The 23,154-nt window shown below is 35.1% G+C and overlaps 1 protein-coding gene across 1 annotated transcript in view; it reads right to left on the bottom strand.

Moving 5' to 3' along the window:
• Positions 1-23,154, bottom strand: part of LOC126252108 (teneurin-a) — a 352,713-nt gene that overhangs the window by 148,723 nt on the left and 180,836 nt on the right. The window contains exons 9-11 of the mRNA XM_049952972.1: positions 19,219-19,365; positions 15,327-15,534; positions 6,282-6,308 (exon numbers count right to left, since the gene is read on the bottom strand). Of these exons, the coding sequence (XP_049808929.1) occupies positions 6,282-6,308; positions 15,327-15,534; positions 19,219-19,365 (382 nt within the window). The remainder of the gene's footprint in view (positions 1-6,281; positions 6,309-15,326; positions 15,535-19,218; positions 19,366-23,154) is intronic.

Genomic DNA, 23,154 nt, shown 5'->3' with positions numbered 1-23,154 from the left:
TTTAAGATTTCAGTTTAAGCTTGTGTACAACTCCATTAGCAAATGCTATGGACACACTAGTCTGAAGAGCTAAATAGTGCAAATGATTATCTTGGTCTATTTTGCAAGACCACTTCTAGTTTGCTAAATCATTACACCACTTGCTAACATCCAAGGAGCAAGTCAGAGGTTGGGCTGAATGTGACAATTGGAGTCTGCCTCCCTCCTACTGGTTTCCACTTGATGCGATACATACCACTTGTGTTATACATGAAACACCCTATATTTCTTGCACCCTGTTTTCAAGATCAAGTATCACATCCCTTTCATATTTTATATTCCATCCTACACTTCTATTTGCTGGCTGGAATTTCTTCTCCTTCTTCCCTTGCCCAATTACGTTTTTTGGACAGATAAGACTTCATTGTACCACACCACAGCAGTCCTCTCACCATCACCAGTGAGATTATGAGCACTGACCTTTTTCATAGTACTCTTTTCCACTATTAACATGTACGTAAAATGTCAGCAACAAGGTAAGAGAGAACAGTATCACAAGTAAATTGTAATTACCAAAATACAGATTTAAAAAATGATAGTTCTTAAAGTCATTTCAAGACTTTTTCTGAGTTGCAGTCAGGAACTGATGTGTGGCTGAAACCAAAGCCCAAAAGGAAAACTTCAGTACCATCCATAAGCTGCTTCTTGACCTCTAGTCCTAAAGTTGGAAGTCATTGTTCTCCAGGAAAATAGCACACCTCTATCATAATTATTCATACCAAGAAATCTTCAGTGATCAGTCACATAAAAGATTAACTGTGTACATTGTTTATTTAGCTTTTTTGTACTTGGATCTTGGCATCTGTAAGCAGCATGCACACTGTTTCCACTGTGTAAGATTTGTCCAAAGGCAAAGTTTTATAATCCAGAAACCAAATTAAAAGTTTACATATTAAATATTTCCCTGTTTGCAGAGATCTTCAGCTCCTTCACCTTGTTTAGACCAGCATAGAATCTCTCTCTCTTACATCTGCCTTGAATTGCTTCATTTTCTACTGTGATGGCAATTTTCTCCCCCTAGAGGCTTTTGAAACTTGTTTCTATCTTTGTTTATTTTCCATAAGTACTGGAATGTGAGCTTTTCCTTAATTACAGAATGTACATATCGCCACCTCGGCTGTTTTTTTCATTCCAATCGCTGTAAGTGCTTACGGCTAACAGGGGTATTGAACCTATACAAAAGTAGCATCAGATTACAGATAAGACACTACACCAACTAAAGTGAGAAAGCCTGCTTAGAAAATTCATGAACCACCTTTAAATAAGGGATCTGGCAATAAGCATATGCATATGCTAAAATTCATATGTACTGAAGGTTTTGTCTAGCATGAATGACAGGTGGTATGTTTCTGGAGAGTCAGTCACTTTAATGATTCTAATACACAGTATTTTTGTATCTACCAGGTGCTCTGAGTGGTAGTCTTATATATGACTGCAACCAGCACATATAAAGATTATCAGGTCACTAACAGAAAACACTGTGTATAAAAGTGGAATCACCTTGTTGACACGATATCCACAAACATAACTAAATATGTAATTAGTGAAAAGACCAGGATGGTATAACAACAATATGAAAAGGATAGATTGCTACTCTCCACATGCAGAAGGCACTGAGTCACAGACTACTACTTGTCTTTTCACAGTTTCTGCCTGGGACTCAATGCCTCCTCTGTGTGGTGGGTAGCAATCTATACTTTTCATATTGTTCTTATAACTAAATATTTTTAAGGTTATAGAGGAGATGGTGGTGGAAGTAAAGCTGTGAGTGCTTGAATATTTCAATTAGTACAGCACTTTCCCCTGAAAGGGAAAGGTTCCATGCATCAGTCCCAGTCACATTTGTAATCTGCCTGGATGTTTCATTATCTTCAATGAATGATTACTTGCTTTTAAACATGATAAACACAGAAGGAAAGGGCTTCACTGATATACTATGAAAAAAATGTTATGAGTTGTTGCAGTCTACCAATGTACCAATTAGAACTTTGGTAGTTCCCATTTCAAAATGGAACCTTTATAACATGGTTAACAATTGAAGCAATGGCTATAATGAACTTTGCAGTTTATTATCTATGTTCAGCACTCTGTGAGCAAGTGCTCTTTTTCAATTCATTTCTTATTATGAATATATCAAAAAATTCACTTTTTACACACTATTTACTAGATTATTTTTTGTAATTCTCTTAACAGACTAAACTACTCCATAAATTCTGATCTGCTGCCAAAGTAACCTTTGATGGTCTGCCTCATAAATTAACCTTCTCACTCACCAGTGAACATAAGTTGTTTCAGTTAGGAAGCAGAAAGGGAAGGAAGCTGAATAAATTCCAGCAGACATGATTAATGACATAATTCACATTTTTTATCTATATTACAGCTACATATACCCTCCATGAGGTCTGTAGCATGGGGGGGGGGGGGGGGTGTACTCTGTATCCACAGTAAAGAGTGGAGAGAAAAATGACTGTCTACATGTCTCAGTATCCACCTTAATCTCTCATATCTTATCTACATAGTCCATGTGTGTGATACTGATGGAGGCCACAGGATTGTAGCTGTACTCGTTAGGTAATTTTAACCCACAGAGTTGAGCAAGAACAGCAGCTTTCTTTCAGTTTCCATTTATGTTCACTGGCCACTTCCATTAACTTCTGTATGGATTGTACTGACCTGTTTCCATCCTAGCAAAGTATTTCTTGGTTCCTTTACTATCGGCTATCATGACTACTTGATAAAAATTCCAAATGCCGGAGAGCTACTCTTGAATTGGTTTCACTTGCATTTTGCATAAAAATTCTTCACCAATTCTCAACAAATCAAGGGCTTCCATTTGCCTTCCCCACTACTCAATGAATGTTTTCATCCTCAGTATTAACTATAGATATTTAAATGGTGTGACAGTCTCCAGATAGCATTTATCTACATTTACAAGATACCCACCATTCATTACATCAATTGAAATACTGTGTAAGTTATTCAGTTTTTCATCATTTGAAATAATGTGTAAGTTATTCAGTTTTTCATATGGGTCCCCAGTGACAATAATTTTCTGAAGACAAAGCAAGACCAGTGAACAATATGAGATTGCTGCTCACCATCTAAGAGAACACTGAAGTCTTTCTTGTGAACTCCTGACGTTAATTTCATTACTGGTGAATATTCACCATCCAGTAGAACGTACAGCATTCTATCAGTAAAAAATTCTTAGAGCCAATTAAATACTTATGAATATACAGGGTGTTTGAAAAAGAACTCCCTAGTTTCAAGTATAAATTTAATGGGGTAATTAATGAAAAATTACATCAAAGAGTACATATCACGAAAGAGAATTCCTTCAAGTTTTGTCTGATGTTAGTAAACTTCAACATGAGATCCATTTGTTGCCCTGGACACATAGGGATAATATTCCACTTCTCGCCACATATTCATCAACATTTCAGGTGTAAGTATCCCAACCGCTGTGATGATTCTTTCCTGTAAATCATTGATATGTCTTTTCACCATACACAACATTTTTTATGTAGCCCCAAAAGAAAAAACTTCAGTGGGGTTAAGTCTGGCTTCAGCCCTGCCTATCCACCTTCCTGGAAAGCGAGTGTCAAGAGCCGCTCACACATGGTTACTGTAATGAGGTGGGGTGACATCTTGTTGGAAAAACACAAGCCCCCTTTCTGCCTCAATATCGTCCATTTGGCGAAAGATGTGCTCTGTCAACATGTCACAGTAAAGGTCCCTGTTTACTGTTTCTTCTACAAAAATCAAGGGACCAATCACCCGAACTCCCATCAAATTACATCAGACATTAACTTTGGTAGAGGCACATTGATTCTGAATAACTTCATGTGGATGCTCTGCCCCCCCCCCCCCCCCCCCCAAATTCTGCAGTTAATACAATTAACTGTTCCACTGACATGAAATGTAGCCTCATCACAAAAGAGAACCTTTTTTGAAAAATTGACATCACCATCAATTCTGTGTAGAAAGCCAACAACAACATCATACCTTTTGATTTTACCAGTAGGTTTTATTTCATGCACCGGTCACAATTTGTAGGCATGCAACTTATGTCTTGTATGTACAACATCATACACAGTACCTTTAGGCACTCCTAATTATAGACTAAATCTGGCCAATGACTTCTTTGGGCTCTGGACACACAAAACATGGATCTGTTCAACAACATCTTCAGAAGTTCTCGGTCTACATGGTGATTTTGCTTTTAAAACACTAGTGGTTTCCGTGAAAGACTTTAGCCAATGATGGATAGATTTTGCTGTACGTGGTTCACCACCATACTGATGCCTAAAATTACGTTGCACTGTTATAGCTGACTCCGTTTCCACAAGCCAAATAACACAATGCGTTTTCTGTTGCGGAGTACACATTACTGTGGAGTTGTTCTGCACTGCACTGCACGTACGCCTGGACTGAACTGAGGGAATAGAGGAAAAAAACAACACTGGTGCTGTTTCAAGGTCAAGCAGACCTACCAACTGAAGTGGAGCCAAAATTGGAGAGTTGATGAACCAAACACCACAAACTAGAATAGTGTATGTCACTTTGTACAGATTCTAGGACACATTAAAACTAGGGAGTTCTTTTTCGAACACACAGTATTATGTATGATTGTATCTTGGTTATCAGACAACAATGTGGTACAGTGTTCAATACATTTCACAAATCTAAGAAGATGGACTGTACCTATTTACTTCCACTTTGTGTGAAACAAGCTCTATATTAAACTTAAGTTATATTTTTTTAACCCATGCTGATTTTTTGAGAGAAGTTTCTCTTCCTTTGGGAACAACAATGTTCAAGATAAGAATATACTCTAGGATACAGCAACAGAGTGACACTGGGGACAGTGATTTGTAATTCATTTACCATTTTATCAACAGAGGTCATGTGCGATCTTTTCCAGTACTGTCCCAAGTAACATTGTTCATGCAGAATGATTGAAAACAGGATACTAGCCAGACTTTAATATGAAATTAAAGTTGAATTATAATTCTTTTGTTATTAGTTTAATAGAATGAATGGAAAAATATACTGAAATTTATGTTGTCCCAGAAATTATGATGAAAAACATTATAATGAGATCTGACCACAATGGTACAAATATTTTCAAACACTAATAGATTACAGAAGTGAATTCTGTGGGCATTCTGAGTTACTGATATTCATTAGTGAAGACAATACTTCCAACACACTTAGACTGAAAAGTGTAAAATGAGAAACTATATTTGCAAATGATATTCATTAATTTCACCTTCACAAATAAAGTTTCTTCTTTAGTATAATTTTGAGGACTGAACATGAGAAACAAAGAAGAAAAGAGTTTAAGAATCCAGAAGATTTTTAGTTATATTTCACTGGAAAAAATCCAAAAGGATAGTCACTTTCTGAACAATATAAAAGTACATTTTCATACAGTATATGTATAATGGAAGAATTTTACAACCAAAATTATAGAAGTAAGTAATAAGTTATGTGGAATTAATAGATGAGTAGATAAATTATGACCCCAGTATCCTTTGCCTTTATGATTATCAACAGTATTAAATACTGCAAATGATATGAAATACATACTGTAGAGATCCAAATACACAGCATGCACTGTATCATTGCATTTTATGGATGCTTCACATTTGCAATAACGATGCATTTTAACTAGTATTTTTCAGATTCTTTGCCAACTGTCATGATTACAAATTGATGTCCTTGCAGTGAGTTGAACTTGCCATTACACAGACCAACTGTCATATCTGAAATTATTTTTAATCAAGCCATGGTCAAAGTCAAAGGCCATAGTTCTGAACACTGACTCCAACAATAGCATTTATTTTGTTCCACCTGTCATCAGTACAAAATTTCTTTGCTATATCAATGTCAGTTCAGATGTAAATCTAGTTTTAAATAAAATATGAAAAATATGCCAAGCAGCATTAACAGGAAGACAAGTATAAAAAATATGAATGGTTTAAATCATACAAAAATATGAAAAATACATAGCAGCATTAAAATTGTGTTATAAAACAAAACTGAAATAAATATTAACAAATACATTTTTGAATGTGTGTGAAAACTCAAAGGTAAGAAGATAGTACGTGTAAGAAGAGGAATTTAATATGTAGAAAAATACTCTTGGTTGTTATATTCAACTTTACAAAATATTTTTCTATCATTCTTGATTTTTTTTATAATGAACAGTAAAGTAAGAACATCTGGGACCAACTTACCGCGGTGTAAATGAATTCCAGAACTGACTACAATGTAGGGGAGTAATGAGAAGAAGAGGACGTTACGACGTAAGCAAATTACCAAAAAAGAAACAAACAAATACAAATCAAGCATTTGTGAAATAAAATACAACAATTCATTAAACATGAGATTTTTACTAATGATTGCCTGATATGAAGGAGTACTAAAGTTGATTAATGTAGATATAATCTTAAAGACTAGAGCTTTCGAGATCACAGGACAATAACAGTAACTGAATATTACCTAGTACTCTATTATTGAAATAACTAACAGCCTTCCAGAAATATTAAGCAAATGTTCATGATAGTTATGGTTTTCGTAAGAGAGAGTGAGTGAGTGTGTGTGTGTGTGTGTGTGTGTGTGTGTGTGTGTGAGAGAGAGAGAGAGAGACACCAAGTAAGGGGATGTAAATGATGACTTATGAGAAAGACATTTTACGAGTAACAAGAATCAAATCAAAACTAGCAGAACTGCTTTTTCCTTTCAAGATTGCATTATCGCAAGTTTGTGTGAAATGGTAAGGTCCAAATTTCATCTTTTTGGGGTAGGTTCAATTTACCTGCAATGCTACTGAATGATATATTTGTTATTTTTTAATGTCTTGTCATCAGAAATTTTTGGACAAAGTTACAACACTAAGTGAACTTAACCCTATTATAATACTTTTTAATTGCTTGAAATCTTAAAATAGTGCATGTGCAATGCTATTCAAATGTCCAAAATTTACTAACTAACAGTTAGCTCATTGTATTATACTGTCAAGAACGTGACAACACAGCTTGATGATTAGAAAGTAATTTGTCAGCTCATGTTAGAATATAGTAAGAGGCAATTGATATGTAAACTATCAAAAAGTTCTTGTCTTGAATCTGAATTTCATAAAGTCAGTGAAGCCACAGGATAAACAATTAACTGTGTAGCCAAGAGAAAAAAAGAGAACAAAGTAATGAAAAATACCAGTGTGCTTTCTGCAATAATATGAATAAAATACGTATTCTGTGAATTTCACAATTTCTGTTTGATTTTGAGTCAGGTTTTTATTGCCTCTGTGTGTGTGTGTGTGTGTGTGTGTGTGTGTTGGGGAGGGGGGGTGGGTGGGAGAGAGAATAACTGTCGCCATCATTAAGGATGTGGGCATCACAGATAGCAAAATGGGATACATCTACATCACATGGCTGAAATCAGGTTAATGATTAGTTCCTGTGCACAGTCTTCCACTCCTCGTGACATGTCACCTCCAGCACAAGAAAAGTTTTAGGATGGGTTGGTCTGGCACTATTGTGCCCTGCAGTGAATACTTTAAATATTTTACAGGAGTGGAGACCAACTACTATGTTGGCTGTGGAATACTCTTATTGCAAGGTAAAGCATTATTGAAACTCATGAAGAGCTAAGAAACACCTATGGCCCATACATAAATACATACAGCAAAACAAAAATGTGGAAGACTTTGTCCTTGAATCTATAAGCTGTCAATCAAACATTGGTACTAATTTTTTTACTATAGCATAGTGCCATCACCATGATGCATAAAAGCCAGATAATTTTGTACTTCAGACTCTCTCTAGGTATAACTTCTTCATCTGTTAATTTAATACCAAATTGTGGCTCAACAGACTTTTGGTTTGCTCCCAGCTATTAATTCCTTGGTTTGCTCCCAGCTATTAAATCCTCTGCCCAGAGATTTCTAACAATGATGTTATACATGCATGCTAATGAGTCACATTCTTAAATATGACATGAACAAATTGGGATAACATTTCACATTATATTGCTGCTTACAAAGCTCATAGAAGTATGTTTTCATTCTCTTGCTTATTCCCTGTGAGCTAAACACGCAACTGTCTGGCTGAAGTGGTTAACAGCCAAACTTCCATCAATATTTTTCTCATTGTTTAAAAGTTATCATACAATCATGGAATTACAACTTGAGTCCTCTACATTTTGTTTCTCTTAATTTGATTGACCAATTTATAGCCAAAAAACATGTAATGCCATGTGTTGGAACATTTGTATGTGCCTTAGGCCTCAAACAAAGAAAGAGACTAATAATAATAATAAATCAAGTGATCTGTTTACAGATTCAGGACCCTATGGTAATGAATAACACATTTGTGTATCCATTTTTTGCTACCAGTTTTATTTATAGTTCCTTTAATTTTCAATTGTGATTCAACCCATAAAAAAATTCTGAGAGAGAAACGACATAATTATAATTATTCTTAAAGTATTGAGGAACCAAAATATGGTACTGGATTTTTCCCTGCTGTCATTTTGAGAGAAGCTTTAATTTACTCAAAACAGTAGCAACAGTTAAAAAGATTTTGAGTTTTAAGCAGGTCATTCTTATTTCCTTGTAAGGGCATAGGACTGCTTTGCCAATGGTTGGGGCTACACCAGAATCTGAAACTTCTCTCAGCAGAAGACATGATCAGTTCCCTTTGTCACAGCAGGTAGCCTTCCACCCCTTCCTCTCCACACACCTTGTAACAGTCCTACTTCCCAGGGTGTGAATTGATAGGCTGTGTTACACTCAGTGGTATTAATCTTTGGTCAGAGGGCATGACTGGTGGCCTGACTGGCTGAGCCGGCAGCAGCCTCGCTCTTTTGAAGTTCGGTTGTGGGACTCTGAGGCTGGACAAGGAGCAGAGCAGGCATCAGGGTCACAATTTCACTCAGTGTTGGCTCAAGTGTCCTCATATTCTGGATCCATGATTTTGCTGCCACAACCCTGCTCTGTTCTTCATTGTCCACCTCCTACCATCATGGTAGGATGTGGTGGAGAACTGGTCTGATAGCAATCCCAGATAAATCAGAATAGCAACATTACTCAGGGCCTGTTCATAGGCTTGAGTTATTATTTAGAAGATTAATGTACAAATCCACAGTAAGCCATTTTCATTTAAGAAGTGCACTATAAATACAGTTAGAGTTCTCAAACACAAAGATAAATGCATTCACAAAAATATCAGAGATACTTTAGTTTTAGTATTTTTTCACACTTGGCATCTAGTCATGGACGAAAGGTACACCCATAAGAGGAATTGCTTCAAACGATATTATTCTATCTAGTTTCTCTAATGTGCCCATAGCTCAATGCCACAATACATATTCTTATTATTAATTTATCATTACCTCTTGTCTTGTTTTATCAACAGGAGACTCCTATTTACGTTTTCTGATATCAGCAAGTTAGAGCAACATTTGCCAGCTCATATTAAAATGCAACTGTACTTGCAGCATGCTTTTATTTTATTTTATAACTTTACACATCACTAAAATATCATAAGTAAACCTATGATTCCTTCTGTGATAAAAAAGTGACTACTGTGACTGGAATCTACTCAGCACTCTACATTAAACATTATGAAGACTGCATTACACACCTAAACAGTCCTTCATCAAGTGAAAAATTTTGGGGCTAGTGACTTATGTATGAAACTGTGGAAACCTTCATATAATAAAAACTCCAAGAATCAGATACACACAAATAAATATTTGCTTTTTGATACTGAAGTTTGTGGTATATAAATTTGGAAATATACTCAGTGACTTTCAAAGGTGTCTGTCATATTCACAATAAAATACTCAATCTGTTGCTATTGTACTGTGTCACAAAACATAACATGAGTGATACAGAAGTAAATAAAATTTTTTAGTGAAGGAGATGCTACAAAATGTGGGATAGTTTTTAAAATAAGGAGTCATAAAAATGATGATTTGTAAAACTTGTTAAAGAGTCTATAACTAACTATTTGGCTGGTTATCATTTAGGAACTGTCTGCTTTTTCAAATTATTGAGGTATAACCAATTGCTCCTCACATCAGGCAAATTTAACTTTGAACTAGTTTACAATGGTCCTACATAATTAGTTTCCACACACAATATGAGTTGACACTTTGACATCAACAAAAACTACAACATGTTTTTCAGAAATGCTTGATTGTATTGAATTCCATTTAACAAACAGAAAAATACAAGACTCCACAAACACTGATCTGATACACAAACACACAATCATAAACAAAGACATTCACACACAAACACAGACTGAGAAAAAAATTATACAAATGACAGTATCTACATGACAGACACAAGTAGTTCACTGACTGAAAAGAACACAAATCAAGAGACAAATGATTTAGACACGTACACAACTTACTACAACAAACAGTGGTTCAGGCAGAACATGGAAACTACTTTCAGAGTCACTTTATAGCATTTCTTTTATGTGAATAAATTCTTCTAATTGAGAACACTGGTGGCATTTATGAATGTTGTTGGCTCTATGAGCACACGGTTTTGTTTATTTATGTGTGATAAATTGAAGATCACTTGTGTCTACCATATAAATTTCTTAAAATTACATAACTGCATTTAAGTTCATAGTAGTCCTCTTAGAAGGTATAGCTCTAAATGTATATAAAATAATTTGATTTCACAATTATGTAACTAGACTGTTGTTTGGATCTACTTGCCAGGAACAGTCAACAGGGTGAAATCAGAAAATTTCAAAACTGTTGTTGGTTTGCTTCTTTTTTTTTTTTATCTGCATACAACACATAAATCTTAAAGATTATTTCCATCTAGTTCTCAGATATAGCTATGACGGCCTGTTTCATTTGTCACTATCGTATGAAAATTAGATAAATTATTGCCTTATAGATTTTTTTTAATTGGTCGAGTTTTATTATAAGCACAAATTGTACAAGAGATATTGTACATATTGTGGACTATCCTCAACAGACAAAAGAGATCTTCAGGTACTTGTTAGTTCTGTTGTTTAGCAACAGACTGTTTCTTTGTACATATTCTTCATTGACAACTGCATTTGTAACAGTTTCAAACTGGAATAAGAAGCATTTAAAGAGAAACACAAGCCAAAATGCTTGTAATATAAATTATGATCAAATATGTTTAAAAATGTAGGCTGAAATGTCCATTTCGCAATGCACCATTCATAATTTTGTGTACAAGCTGATTCTCAGATGACAATAAGTAACATGAATGAAACCATAATTTAAAGAACCATTAGGCCTATATATGTAAATTGTAATATGTAACTTTTTCATAATGGAACCAAGTAGGAACATATTTCATACTAGTGATAATGAATATTTATGCTTCAGAAACAAACAACTTTTGGAGTTAAAAATTTTTGAAAGATAGAAAACTGAAAGCATGTATGAGCATTTAGTGTCAGTTTGGAAGCTATAAATTTCATACATGGTATGACTGATACTTCATTTCACTGTGAAAAGATATGATGTCAGTTTCTTTGAAAATCAAGCAACAATCTGAACAGCAATATGTATGATTTTATGTCAAATAATCTTTGTATATGGAACTTTAAAAACATTATTTATTTAAGTACGGAATTTAATTAGCTCTCACAAAATGGAAAATTAATTATTGGAAACCAAATAGTGTATGCAATATGATTTAAAGCAGCATTCTGAAATCAAACAGCTGCCATTCAAATGGTACAAGAATTTTCTTTGGAGAAACTTGAGTTTGACCCACCATAGGGTTGGATGTAAGAAAGGAGCTCATTACTCCTCATCATGTAAGACTGATTGTGGTCATAAATGTGTGTCAATCCCATATTAACATCACAAAGCGCAAAAATCAACAGATTTCACTTTCATTCTCATGTGATTTCCTATCACTGTGTGACATACAGCATCAGTATTAAATCCATGATGAGAGAGGTAACTAATTTTGGTATACAACAAAAAAATCAAGTTTCTGATTGTTAGAGTTCCATGTAGATCATTAAAGAGTTTTTGGATGCAATTGGAGAGTGACTGAATATTATGCATTATATTCAAGGAAGAATAATGTTCAGTCAACTTTCCTTTCTGTACTGAAATAGCAGCACACACATAATTAAAAATAGATGCTGAAGGGCAACATAAAATGCATAGCTCTTGGAACAGACAATACAACCAAACAGTAAAATAGTGTCAAACATAATTATGTCCTGACAAGGAATGCAAAAATAACTCTCATTATATCTGTGACAGAACAAGGATATAGACTGACACATTGCTATTAAAGAGTAATGCTGGAAGATGTGAAAAAACAACATGAGATAATTTAGCACCTTGTACGAAGAATAGAATTTAATCCAAATCAGCACAAATGTATAAACGAAATATGGGAGATGAAATCAGAAAAGAAATAGAATGTTTTTAACAGGCATGAATATAGTTAATTTTTGCTTTCAGCAAGTGAGGGTCAGAAGCAGAATAAATGCCATGAATTCTCAAAAATATTGTACCAAAGCATTTACACATGACAAACTCATATGTAACTTTTGTTGTCTGACAACAAAGAAAGCTTCATTTATGTTGTAAGTGACAACTCTCTGTGGCTGTCCAATGGAAAGAGCATACTGAAGACTCTGTCCATTGTCTGGGTAAACTAACTGTAGAGTATTGGTTGCTTCGTTCTTCTCCATACAGATTTTCAGTATTTATTTTCATGGTCTTCTAATCTAAGACACAAATAGTTAAGAATTAATATCGAATTTCCTTTTCTAAACTTAAAGGGCAGCTAAAATCATGAGTGGGAGCAATTTATAAAGAAAAAAAGATTTGAAATTTACTTTCTTAAGTAGTTCATATATTATTAATAACACTGATAGACACTACAGTCTGGAACCGTGCGACCGCTACGGTCGCAGGTTCGAATCCTGCCTCGGGCATGGATGTGTGTGATGTCCTTAGGTTGGTTAGGTTTAAGTAGTTCTAAGTTCTAGGGAACTGATGACCTCAGTAGTTAAGTCCCATAGTGCTCAGAGCCATTTGAACAATTTTTTGAACACTGATAGATCATGTAGTAAGGTGTTAACCTGAATATGCCACTGGAAGGCAGCAAAATTTTATAATATGGTATGTGCACAATGGTCTAGCACTGGGGCAAAATTCTTTTAAGTGGATCTAAGTTCAGTAATCAAACGAACTGATTACAAACTAACATATAAACATGAAATAACATGGGAGCAATCCCTGAAGTATATAATCTCAGATGCTCAAAGAAATTCTTTGTATAAAGGGATCCAATCTTTAACAAATATCTTGATTGGTATTAATATTCATGTGACCGCTGAAAAGAACATTTCAGTACATTTTCCAACAAAATTCATATTTGAGTAGGTTGTCTTATGACTTTGTATCCAACAATGTAAATGTATCATTGATGTGGCCATCAGTCATTAAGATTCATATACTTCTTGTTTAAATACACTTTCCATTAGATATGGAAATAAAATCTGAAGTACCATAGTGAAGGTACAGCATACTGAAGAATCTATTTTGGAAACGAGATTCAGATTCTTTTTGTCTCTGCAGACAGAACATTTCCTAAGAAATTAATTTGTTGGGAAACTCTTCCCTTCGCTGTACCAGTGAAGCTAGAATGTGTATATCTGATGCACTATTCTGACAAAAGTACCAAGTAATAACAGTTTTTATCCAAGTTCCAGTTAAGAGTCCTATTAGTTCAAATGATTACCTTAACATAGACACTGAGACAAACACACAAAAAGTTAGTTTGGTAATGATAAAGGGGAAAACACTAGACAAAACACACAATGTTGAGGGTATTATTAAGTCTTGATATGAAGGAAACCAAAAGAAATCATTGCTCGTTTCTCAAGTACTTCATAAAAACTTAATTTGTTGGAGTCACATAGCAAAAAACAACTGAATATATGTGGATATTTTAATTTCAGATAAACACAAATAGCAAATAAAAATTTGTGCAGTCAGTTATCAGAATAATGTTTAGTTCCCGTGCTACAAGATCTAATTATTACAACCTCATCTCTCGCTAATATCTTATTGCATTTGTGTGTATATATATATATATATATATATATATATATATATATATATATATACATGGCTAAAATTTTGCTTGCTAATTACTCCAATATTCATAAATGTGACAGAACATTTTTGAAACTAAATCAAAACGCTTAAAACTTGTGAATTGAAATTTTTTGTTTTGTGACAGATTCTGTAAAAGTTCATATATACTCCACAATTTCCCTGTATTTATCTTGAAATCCCACTTGTGCAATAGTTTTGTCTTTTCATTGAGATGCTGGTTTATCACTTTTAGAGGTAATACATCAAATTCTGATCCACTATATTAAGCTTTAACAGAGGAAGAAAATGGTTCCCCATATCAAGACTTAACTGGAAACAGGATCAGGAGAAGGAATAACATGAAGTGGTACTGATTCAAGATGGGACTAACGTGTTTCTTGTCAACTGTTATGACAAAATAAAGAAAAGAAAATAGCTACTGAATAAAGATAAACAAAAATTGAAAAGCTACTGGAGGAAAGGTTAATGTCAGTAGTCGAAAGAAACATAACACATCTTTCAAATAAAAGGCTTAAGTTTTCAATGAAACAAAGATGGAATTATTTATTGTTAGATGTTCCACATACAACACAAAAAGATTAAGATTTTCAATATTATTACCATATATCATGTGAATAACTTCTACAGTTATGTAACAACTGTAGGAAGGAAATGATCTTGTCTTTGTCCACAGAGCAATCCTGACACATTGTTATTGATAAGAACATGATAAGAAACAGTATAACTTCATCATTATTCACAGCGAGTTACTGAAAGTGAAATTTCTTGGTTTCTTGTCTTGTTTGTCCAAGATCATTCTAGGCCATGAAGCCATTATACCGAGCACCCTATAACTTACAGCTGTGCTTTCTTAAAATGCTCAAAAACAACTAGACACTACTGTTTAATTGTGCCTCCTCCTCTTTTTTTACAAGAGATTCATAAGGTAATAGTTCTTTATCTCACAAAAAATGGTTGTCATGAAAAACAATGTGTCTGTGTGAAAGAATTACCATCAAGAGAGTACTTCGAATTTCCATCTTTGTTTCTACACTTTATTTGTATGTGCTTATGTTAACAGTAATGAATAACAAAATCAAACAAAAGATTTACAAAAGCTGTGAATGAGATAGACTTTCCCCTACCTTTCACTGTATTCATCAATATGGGCATAGCTCTGAACACTGTTTTCTTCAATGAGAAATTTGACTCTCTGATAGAACGATGCTGTAACAGACGGTGGCTGTTTCCGCAATAACACCTCAACGGGATCACTTGATGCTATACACATTATGTGATCTGAGCAAGAAGGATGTGAGCAGCACTCACTATCTGAGCAATCAACCATTCCATCTGTAAAAGAAGAAACAGTTGCTCTCCAAGCCCTCATGTTGATAACATGGTGTTCAGATAGTTACTTACCTACCACACATTTTGTTTACTTAAAATGTTCCAACACCAAAATCTGCATCAGAATAAAACAACATATACATAAACAGTTCGGATTGTTAATAATTACTTCAATTGGTAACTAGTTTTCTCTACGTGTTCTCCCACAATTTACAGTGTTTACTATTATGAAAACAGAATGTGGCAATTATGAAGATATCTGAGATTAGTGAACAGAATAGAACAAGTTAGAATAATTAAATTCACTCCATTTCACTGATGGTTTCTCTTAGTTTTAATTCAGAACTTAACTTGACATCCATAATCCTTATATGAGAGTATTCTCATCTAGCATTAGCATAGCTGTCATGCATGGCTGTTTAAAGGGGTTGAATAGTTTCATTTTTGTTATGTATTACATCATTCAAACAAGTTGCAGAGATAAATAAAACAACACATTAATTATTTATCACAAGATGTCATAACTATACAAACATGGTAGTAAATATTGAACACAGCGATTGAACTGAATAGCATGATTCCTTCAATAGAACAATATGACATTTAATCTGGACTTCCTAGTGCACTCCAGAAGGTTTCATTCACACACAGCATGATGTTACATGTGTGGGGACTCATACTGTAGGTGGAAATTCAAATTCACTTACGTAAGATCAATTCAAGCACAAATGCTTCAGGTTTGGTTTCATGTTCAGAGTTCATTTAGTTCACAAGTATTGATCTTCAGTATTAGATTCTCAACCATGGAGTATTTGGAACTGCTTCAAACCTATTTGTAGTATGGGGCAGATCTTGATAAGAAATGAATTGAAAGGTAAAGCTTGGGACAATCACAGATGAGTTGTGCATAGATCTGAAAAGAATCTTTCACTGAACTTGATGGAAAATTGCACAAACTGAAAAATGAGACATGAAAGTAAGAACCGCATCATAATGACATCTGTTACATTGAGTGCATAATTTTGGCTGATGAAAAATGAATAGTGTGAGTTAAAAAAAAAAAAAAGCATTATAACATAGCAATAAGCAGCTTAAATAGAAAAGCGTGTTGGATGATTAGCGTTCAACTTCCATCAATGATATGGCCATTAAATAAATGAGCACAAGCTCGGATTGAACAGCTATGACTTTCAAAGGAAGCATCCCAGTATTTACCATTAACACATAAATCTTGATGATCAGGCAGGACTTCAATTCTGTTCCTCCCAAATGAAAGTGAAGTGTCTTAATCAATGCACCAATTCACTTGTAATTGAAATGGTGAGCAGTTCTTCAGCTGGTTGGCTTGAAGAGGCTTTATAATACAGAGTTCCTCTCAAACTTCTAGTCAAAATTATTTAATAACAGAGGATCCTAACCCATGTATTTTGAGATAAGGAACTAATGGCTGGAAATGAACATTTAGTGGTTTATTAAAATAAGGGTTATAGCCCATTAATGTCAACAACGCCAGAATCAACATGTTTATTTCTATGTTATGCAAAATTTTGCTACTCCTCCTCAAATATTCCTGTTATCTGTTATACAGTGAGATGGTCAGTGACGACCCTACCAACCAATCCCTCTTCAGCTCCTGTTGGAGTTTCAAACACCAACTGCTTAATACAACCCCAAAGATAAAAAGAATATTGTGTGTTTTATATGCTGCTCTCTATAGTATAAACAAAGTTCTGTTCTTGTGTAAAATTTTGCAACTTAATGCTTCATCATCCAAACTGGTAACACCTGTAAACAAGACTCAATTTTATCATAACATTAAAGTGACATGAATTCCAGCTGTCATAACTAACCACTTAATTTCATTTACTGCAATCATCACTTGGTTATTCAAACATCTAATGAAGCAGTCATGTTATATGTATTTTCTATCCTCATACAGTGTCACATTACTACGCCTTCATATACTGAAAGCTGTACCTCTTCTTATCAGTTAAGCGAAGGGCACAATGTGATGAGTTAATATAAGATGATAACGTGTAAAACGCACCACCTTCATCACATAAAGACCTAGAGTGAGGGATAGATTTCAGTATTAAGAACTGTATTTCAATTGGTCTTTCGGTATTCAGAGTTGTATATCAAAAGGCAGGAGTTACGTTTCATTTCCTTTCATACCATTAGTGTTGACTTAGCATGATTTAGCAGACCGAGAAAATCTTGCTACTTCACTACATACAACTGTGAGCACAGATTAGGTGCACAATTTTGCTATTTAGTCTGTCGTATGGGTATATATAAGGGGCAGTCAAATCAAAATGAGACAGATGGACAAAAAGAAAGTTAACTCTTTACTATTGCAAAAGTAATCACTATAACTTGTAATACATTTATCCCACTTATTTATGAGACAGGATGGTCAATGCCTCCATGGAAAAATTTGTGGTTGCCTACAGAAACACGATTGTACCCAGGCATTCACCTATTTGTCCAAAGCAAATCGATGGCTGTAATTGCCTTTCTTCAGGGCTCCAAAAATATTTATGTCACTTAGGAAGAGATTCTGACTGCATGGGTGATGTGTAAGGACTTCCCAGTAAAACTGCTGCAGCATAGTCAGAACAACTCCAGCAATACGAAGGCAGGCATTATGCCACCACAGAAAGATGTCATCCGTCAACATTATTGGGTGTATGGATTTGAATGTGTGCTTCAGTTTTTGCAAAGAGTCCATGTACCACTGTGTGTTACTTATGGTGCCATATTCCAGAAAGTCATTGAGCAGTGGGCCCTTGTAGTCCCAGGTAAAGATTGTCATGACTTCTCCAGAGCTGGCTGTTATGTCGATTACACTGCAGAAGTTTTGCTGGAATGCCCTCACCCATCCTCTGTACAATCATGATCTCTCCCCATGCAATTTCCATACTTCTGGAGCCTTGAAGAAAGACTTTTGTGGCCATCAATTTGCTTCAGATGAAGAGGTGCGTGCCTAGATACAATCGTGGTCCTGTAGGCTACAACAAACATTTTTTCATGAAAACAATGATGTCTTGTTTCATAGTGTGATAAATGTATTAACAGTTGTGACAATTACTTTAGAAATAATAAACAGTTTACTTACTTTTTCCATCTGTCTCGTTTTCATCTAACTGTCCCTTATAAATAAATGAAACTACTTGGGATGTAAGCATGCGGGTGTAAAGGACAGTAAAAAATGTTTTAACCAAATAATGATACCTTACTCTACATCTCAGCAGACATGTACTTAATTTGTGCAATTTATTTTCTAGCATCACTAAATTACATCATGAATATTATTACCCATTTACTCATTTAATCAATATTTACTACAGTAAAATGCAAACAGAAGAGAATTACATGCCACAATTGTGTTGACTCCTTCACAGACCGAATCAGACAACAGCTATCTTCTCCGCTTTCTCTTATTCACAAACGTTTCAAGTCACTATGAAATGTATCACAAATGCTGGAATACTCAAGTGTTTTTTACTTGTGCTGCTTAAGCACAAAAAACATTTCATGTAAATTTTAAAGTTCCCTGAACATAGAACAAACCTTTCTTTGTTCGAGTTTGTTTCATGTAATAAAATATTTTGGTAGGATATAGAATAAACTACAATTTCTGTACATAATTTTGGAGAAATAAATGAATTCAAAATTTGATTTCACCTTCATCATTGTCAATTTCATCATTACATTCCATTTCGAGTCGAATACTGCAGTCATAGCCCGCCCATCCATCTGAGCACATACAGCGATATTCTCCATCTTCCAGGGAACATGTACCATGACGATTACAAGCACTTTTGCAACCAGCTGTCAACAAAAGACAATCATTACTTTTTTGTGTTTGTTAATATTGTTGCATTAACTTTATGAGATGTTTCAGTGAGACAACATTACAATGATTAGACTTACTGTCAAATATATATTATGTCAAATAATGCAAAACGTTTTGAAATAAGTATGTGACAAGGATGAAATTGTTTTTAGCAGGGGGAACTTATACTTCACCTTGCATGGAAAACAATGATACAGTAATGATGGATATGAGATTCTGATTATAGAGAGTTGTGCTAAAGTGATTCTTTACAGAACTGCAATAATATCACAAATAATTACTCAATTACTGTAAAATTAATTTGGAAAAAGTTGTTGTATAAATCAGCGACTCTTCTGCAAATACTATTGTCACCGAACCCACAAACAACTGATGTTATCGATGAGCCAAAATTATCAACTATCAGTTTAAAAGTTACTTCACATAGAAAGTAATTGACAAGGTGTTTAACTGCTATATGACATCACAAGTGAACAACAAAGGCATCTGTCCATTACTAGTGCTCAAAACTCATCTCTCTATATAAAAGGCAATGAAGACAATGACCTGACAGACAGACAGACAGACTGACTGACTGACTGACTGACTGAGTGACTCATCATTGCCCAGCCCAAATCACTAAGGACAGAAACTTGAAATTTGAAGGAGGTGTGAACCTTATATGAAGGTGTCGTTTAAGATGGGATTTTTCGAAATTCCAACCCTAAGGGGGTAAAATAGGGGATGAAGGGATTTTTTGAAAAACATCACTATTAAGGCAGTTTTGAAGCTAGAGCTAAGAAAACTGGTATGTGGTCTCTCAGTCAGAATTAAACAAAACCTGTTTCAGAATATTTGGAAATTTGATCCTATGAGGGTGAAACAATGGGTGAAAGTTTTTTTTTTTTTTTGAAAATAAATCATTATTAAAGAACTACTAAAGTATTTTTAAAGCTATGTCTATGAACATTGTTGATTGACTTCTGGTTACAAATAAAAAAATGTGTTTTTCAGCATTCTGGAAATTGAAACCAACCCCAAAGAAAGCAGGTGTTGACAGATGTGAAAATTACCGAACAATCAGTTTAATAAGCCACAGCTGCCAAATACTAACACAAATTCTTTACAGACGAATGGAAAAACTGGTAGAAGCCGACCTCGGGGAAGATCAGTTTGGATTCCGTAGAAATACTGGAACATGTGAGGCAATACTGACCTTACGACTTATCTTAGAAGAAAGATTAAGGAAAGGCAAACCTATGTTTCTAGCATTTGTAGACTTAGAAAAAGCTTTTGACAATGTTAACTGGAATACTCTCTTTCAAATTCTAAAGGTGGCAGGGGTAAAATACAGGGAGCGAAAGGCTATTTACAATTTGTACGGAAACCAGATGGCAGTTATAAGAGTCGAGGGACATGAAAGGGAAGCAGTTGTTGGGAAGGGAGTAAGACAGGGTTGTAGCCTCTCCCCGATGTTATTCAATCTGTATATTGAGCAAGCAGTGAAGGAAACAAAAGAAAAATTCGGAGTAGGTATTAAAATCCATGGAGAAGAAATAAGAACTTTGAGGTTCGCCGATGACATTGTAATTCTGTCAGAGACAGCAAAGGACTTGGAAGAGCAGTTGAATGGAATGGATAGCATCTTGAAAGGAGGATATAAGATGAACATCAACAAAAGCATAACGAGGATAATGGAATGTAGTCGAATTAAGTCAGGTGATGCTGAGGGAATTAGATTAGGAAATGAGACACTTAAAGTAGTAAAGGAGTTTTGCTATTTGGGGAGCAAAATAACTGATGATGGTCGAAGTAGAGGGGATATAAAATGTAGACTGGCAATGGCAAGGAAAGCGTTTCAGAAGAAGGGAAATTTGTTAACATCGAGTATAGATTTAAGTGTCAGGAAGTCATTTCTGAAAGTATTTGTATGGAGTGTAGCCATGTATGGGAGTGAAACATGGACGATAAATAGTTTGGACAAGAAGAGAATAGAAGCTTTCGAAATGTGGTGCTACAGAAGAATGCTGAAGATTAGATGGGTAGATCACATAACTAATGAGGAAGTATTGAATAGGATTGGGGAGAAGAGAAGTTTGTGGCACAGCTTGACCAGAAGAAGGGATCGGTTGGTAGGACATGTTCTGAGGCATCAAGGGATCACAAATTTAGTATTGGAGGGCAGCGTGGAGGGTAAAAATCGTAGAGGGAGACCAAGAGATGAATACACTAAGCAGATTCAGAAGGATGTAGGTTGCAGTAGGTACTGGGAGATGAAGAAGCTTGCACAGGATAGAGTAGCATGGAGAGCTGCATCAAACCAGTCTCAGGACTGAAGACCACAACAACAACAACAACAAAGAAGTGAAACTGAGGATGAGACTTTTTATGAAAATATTTTATCTACAAAAATTTAAGTCTGTCTTCTCATTTAGAAATAAAAAAAAATACAAGTTCACTGTTTTTGGAAATTAAGCCCCTAAGGGGGTGAAACATTTTATGAAAATATTTCTTTGGGAAAGCATTTTTAAAAGTAAATCTTTGAAAACTGGTGTGACTTCTTGGTTAGAGATGAAAACTGTTTTTAGAAAGTCAACCACTGAGGGTGTGAAAGAGGATCGGAGTGATTCACTCAGTCATCACTGCCCAGTCCAAACTTCTGAAGATAGAAACTTGAAGTTTGGAGAGGGTGTGGATCTTATACTGTAGGCATTGTTTAAGGAGCCATTCCACTCATAAGGGGGTGAAATATGGGATGAAAGGTTTTTTGAAAGTAGGTTACTATTACAGGAATTTGAAGCTAGAACAACGAAAAGTGGTACTTGGTTTTTCAGTCAGAAAATAAAAAACTTGTGTATCAGCATTTTTGGAAATTCAGCCACTGTGGGGATAAAATAGTAGGTGAAAGTTCTTTTGAAAACAAATAATTACTAAAGAACTACTACAGGATTTTTAAGACTACATTTATGACAGACAGTATTTGACTCCTCAGTTAGAAAAAATGTGTTTCAGTGTTTCTGGAAATTCTAACCCTAAGAGATTGCAATAAGGGATGAAAATTTTTCAGAAAATATTTTGTTACTTTAAATAAATTTTAAAGCTAAATTTATGAAAACTGGTATTTTAGTTCTCGGTTAGATATAAGGAAATATTTGTTATGGGATGGAAGTTGTTAGGGAAATATCCCCACAAGAACGCAAAAGACATGCTTCATCAAACTATGGACTCTTAACTACCAGAATCGCTTTTTTTGGTCAGAAGTACATTCAGGAAAGACCATGCTTAAATGGCCTTAATTAGTGTGAAAAGCTTAGAAGGTGTTGCAATTTGTGAACAACATAAAAATTTGATTAAACAAAAACAAAAAATCTCTGTTGACCATATAGACTATGCGAGCTAAGCAACATGCGCTAAGCTAGTATATATACAAAAGGCAATGTCCCAACTGACTGATGCACGGATCAGTGTTCGGTCTGCACCAGTGAGGCGTGTGCATTACTTCCGCTGTGCGCTACGCATACGAGGTCGAAGAGAGCCAAATATTGTCATAATGCAGCGCTGTGCGTCAAGTGTGCTGGGGAGCACAACAGCCATGCCTGCGATAGCAGCAGAGAACTTTTGCTGACTTGCAATCAGTAAGGCAGACCGCATGTTACCAGATGACATGGCTGCCTGACTTTTTCAAGTTACAGCCGTGCCAAAGGTCGTGAGGTGGCCACGGCCATGCTGACATTGTGGAGAAGATGCTGATGACAGGCACAGACCAGCCTAGCACAGGTGAGGGA

This window comes from Schistocerca nitens, chromosome 4 (assembly GCF_023898315.1).
Source record: "Schistocerca nitens isolate TAMUIC-IGC-003100 chromosome 4, iqSchNite1.1, whole genome shotgun sequence".
Classification (NCBI taxonomy): Eukaryota; Metazoa; Arthropoda; class Insecta; order Orthoptera; family Acrididae; genus Schistocerca; species Schistocerca nitens.
Note: the sequence above shows the minus strand (reverse complement) of the source record. Positions and strands in the feature narration are given on the sequence as shown.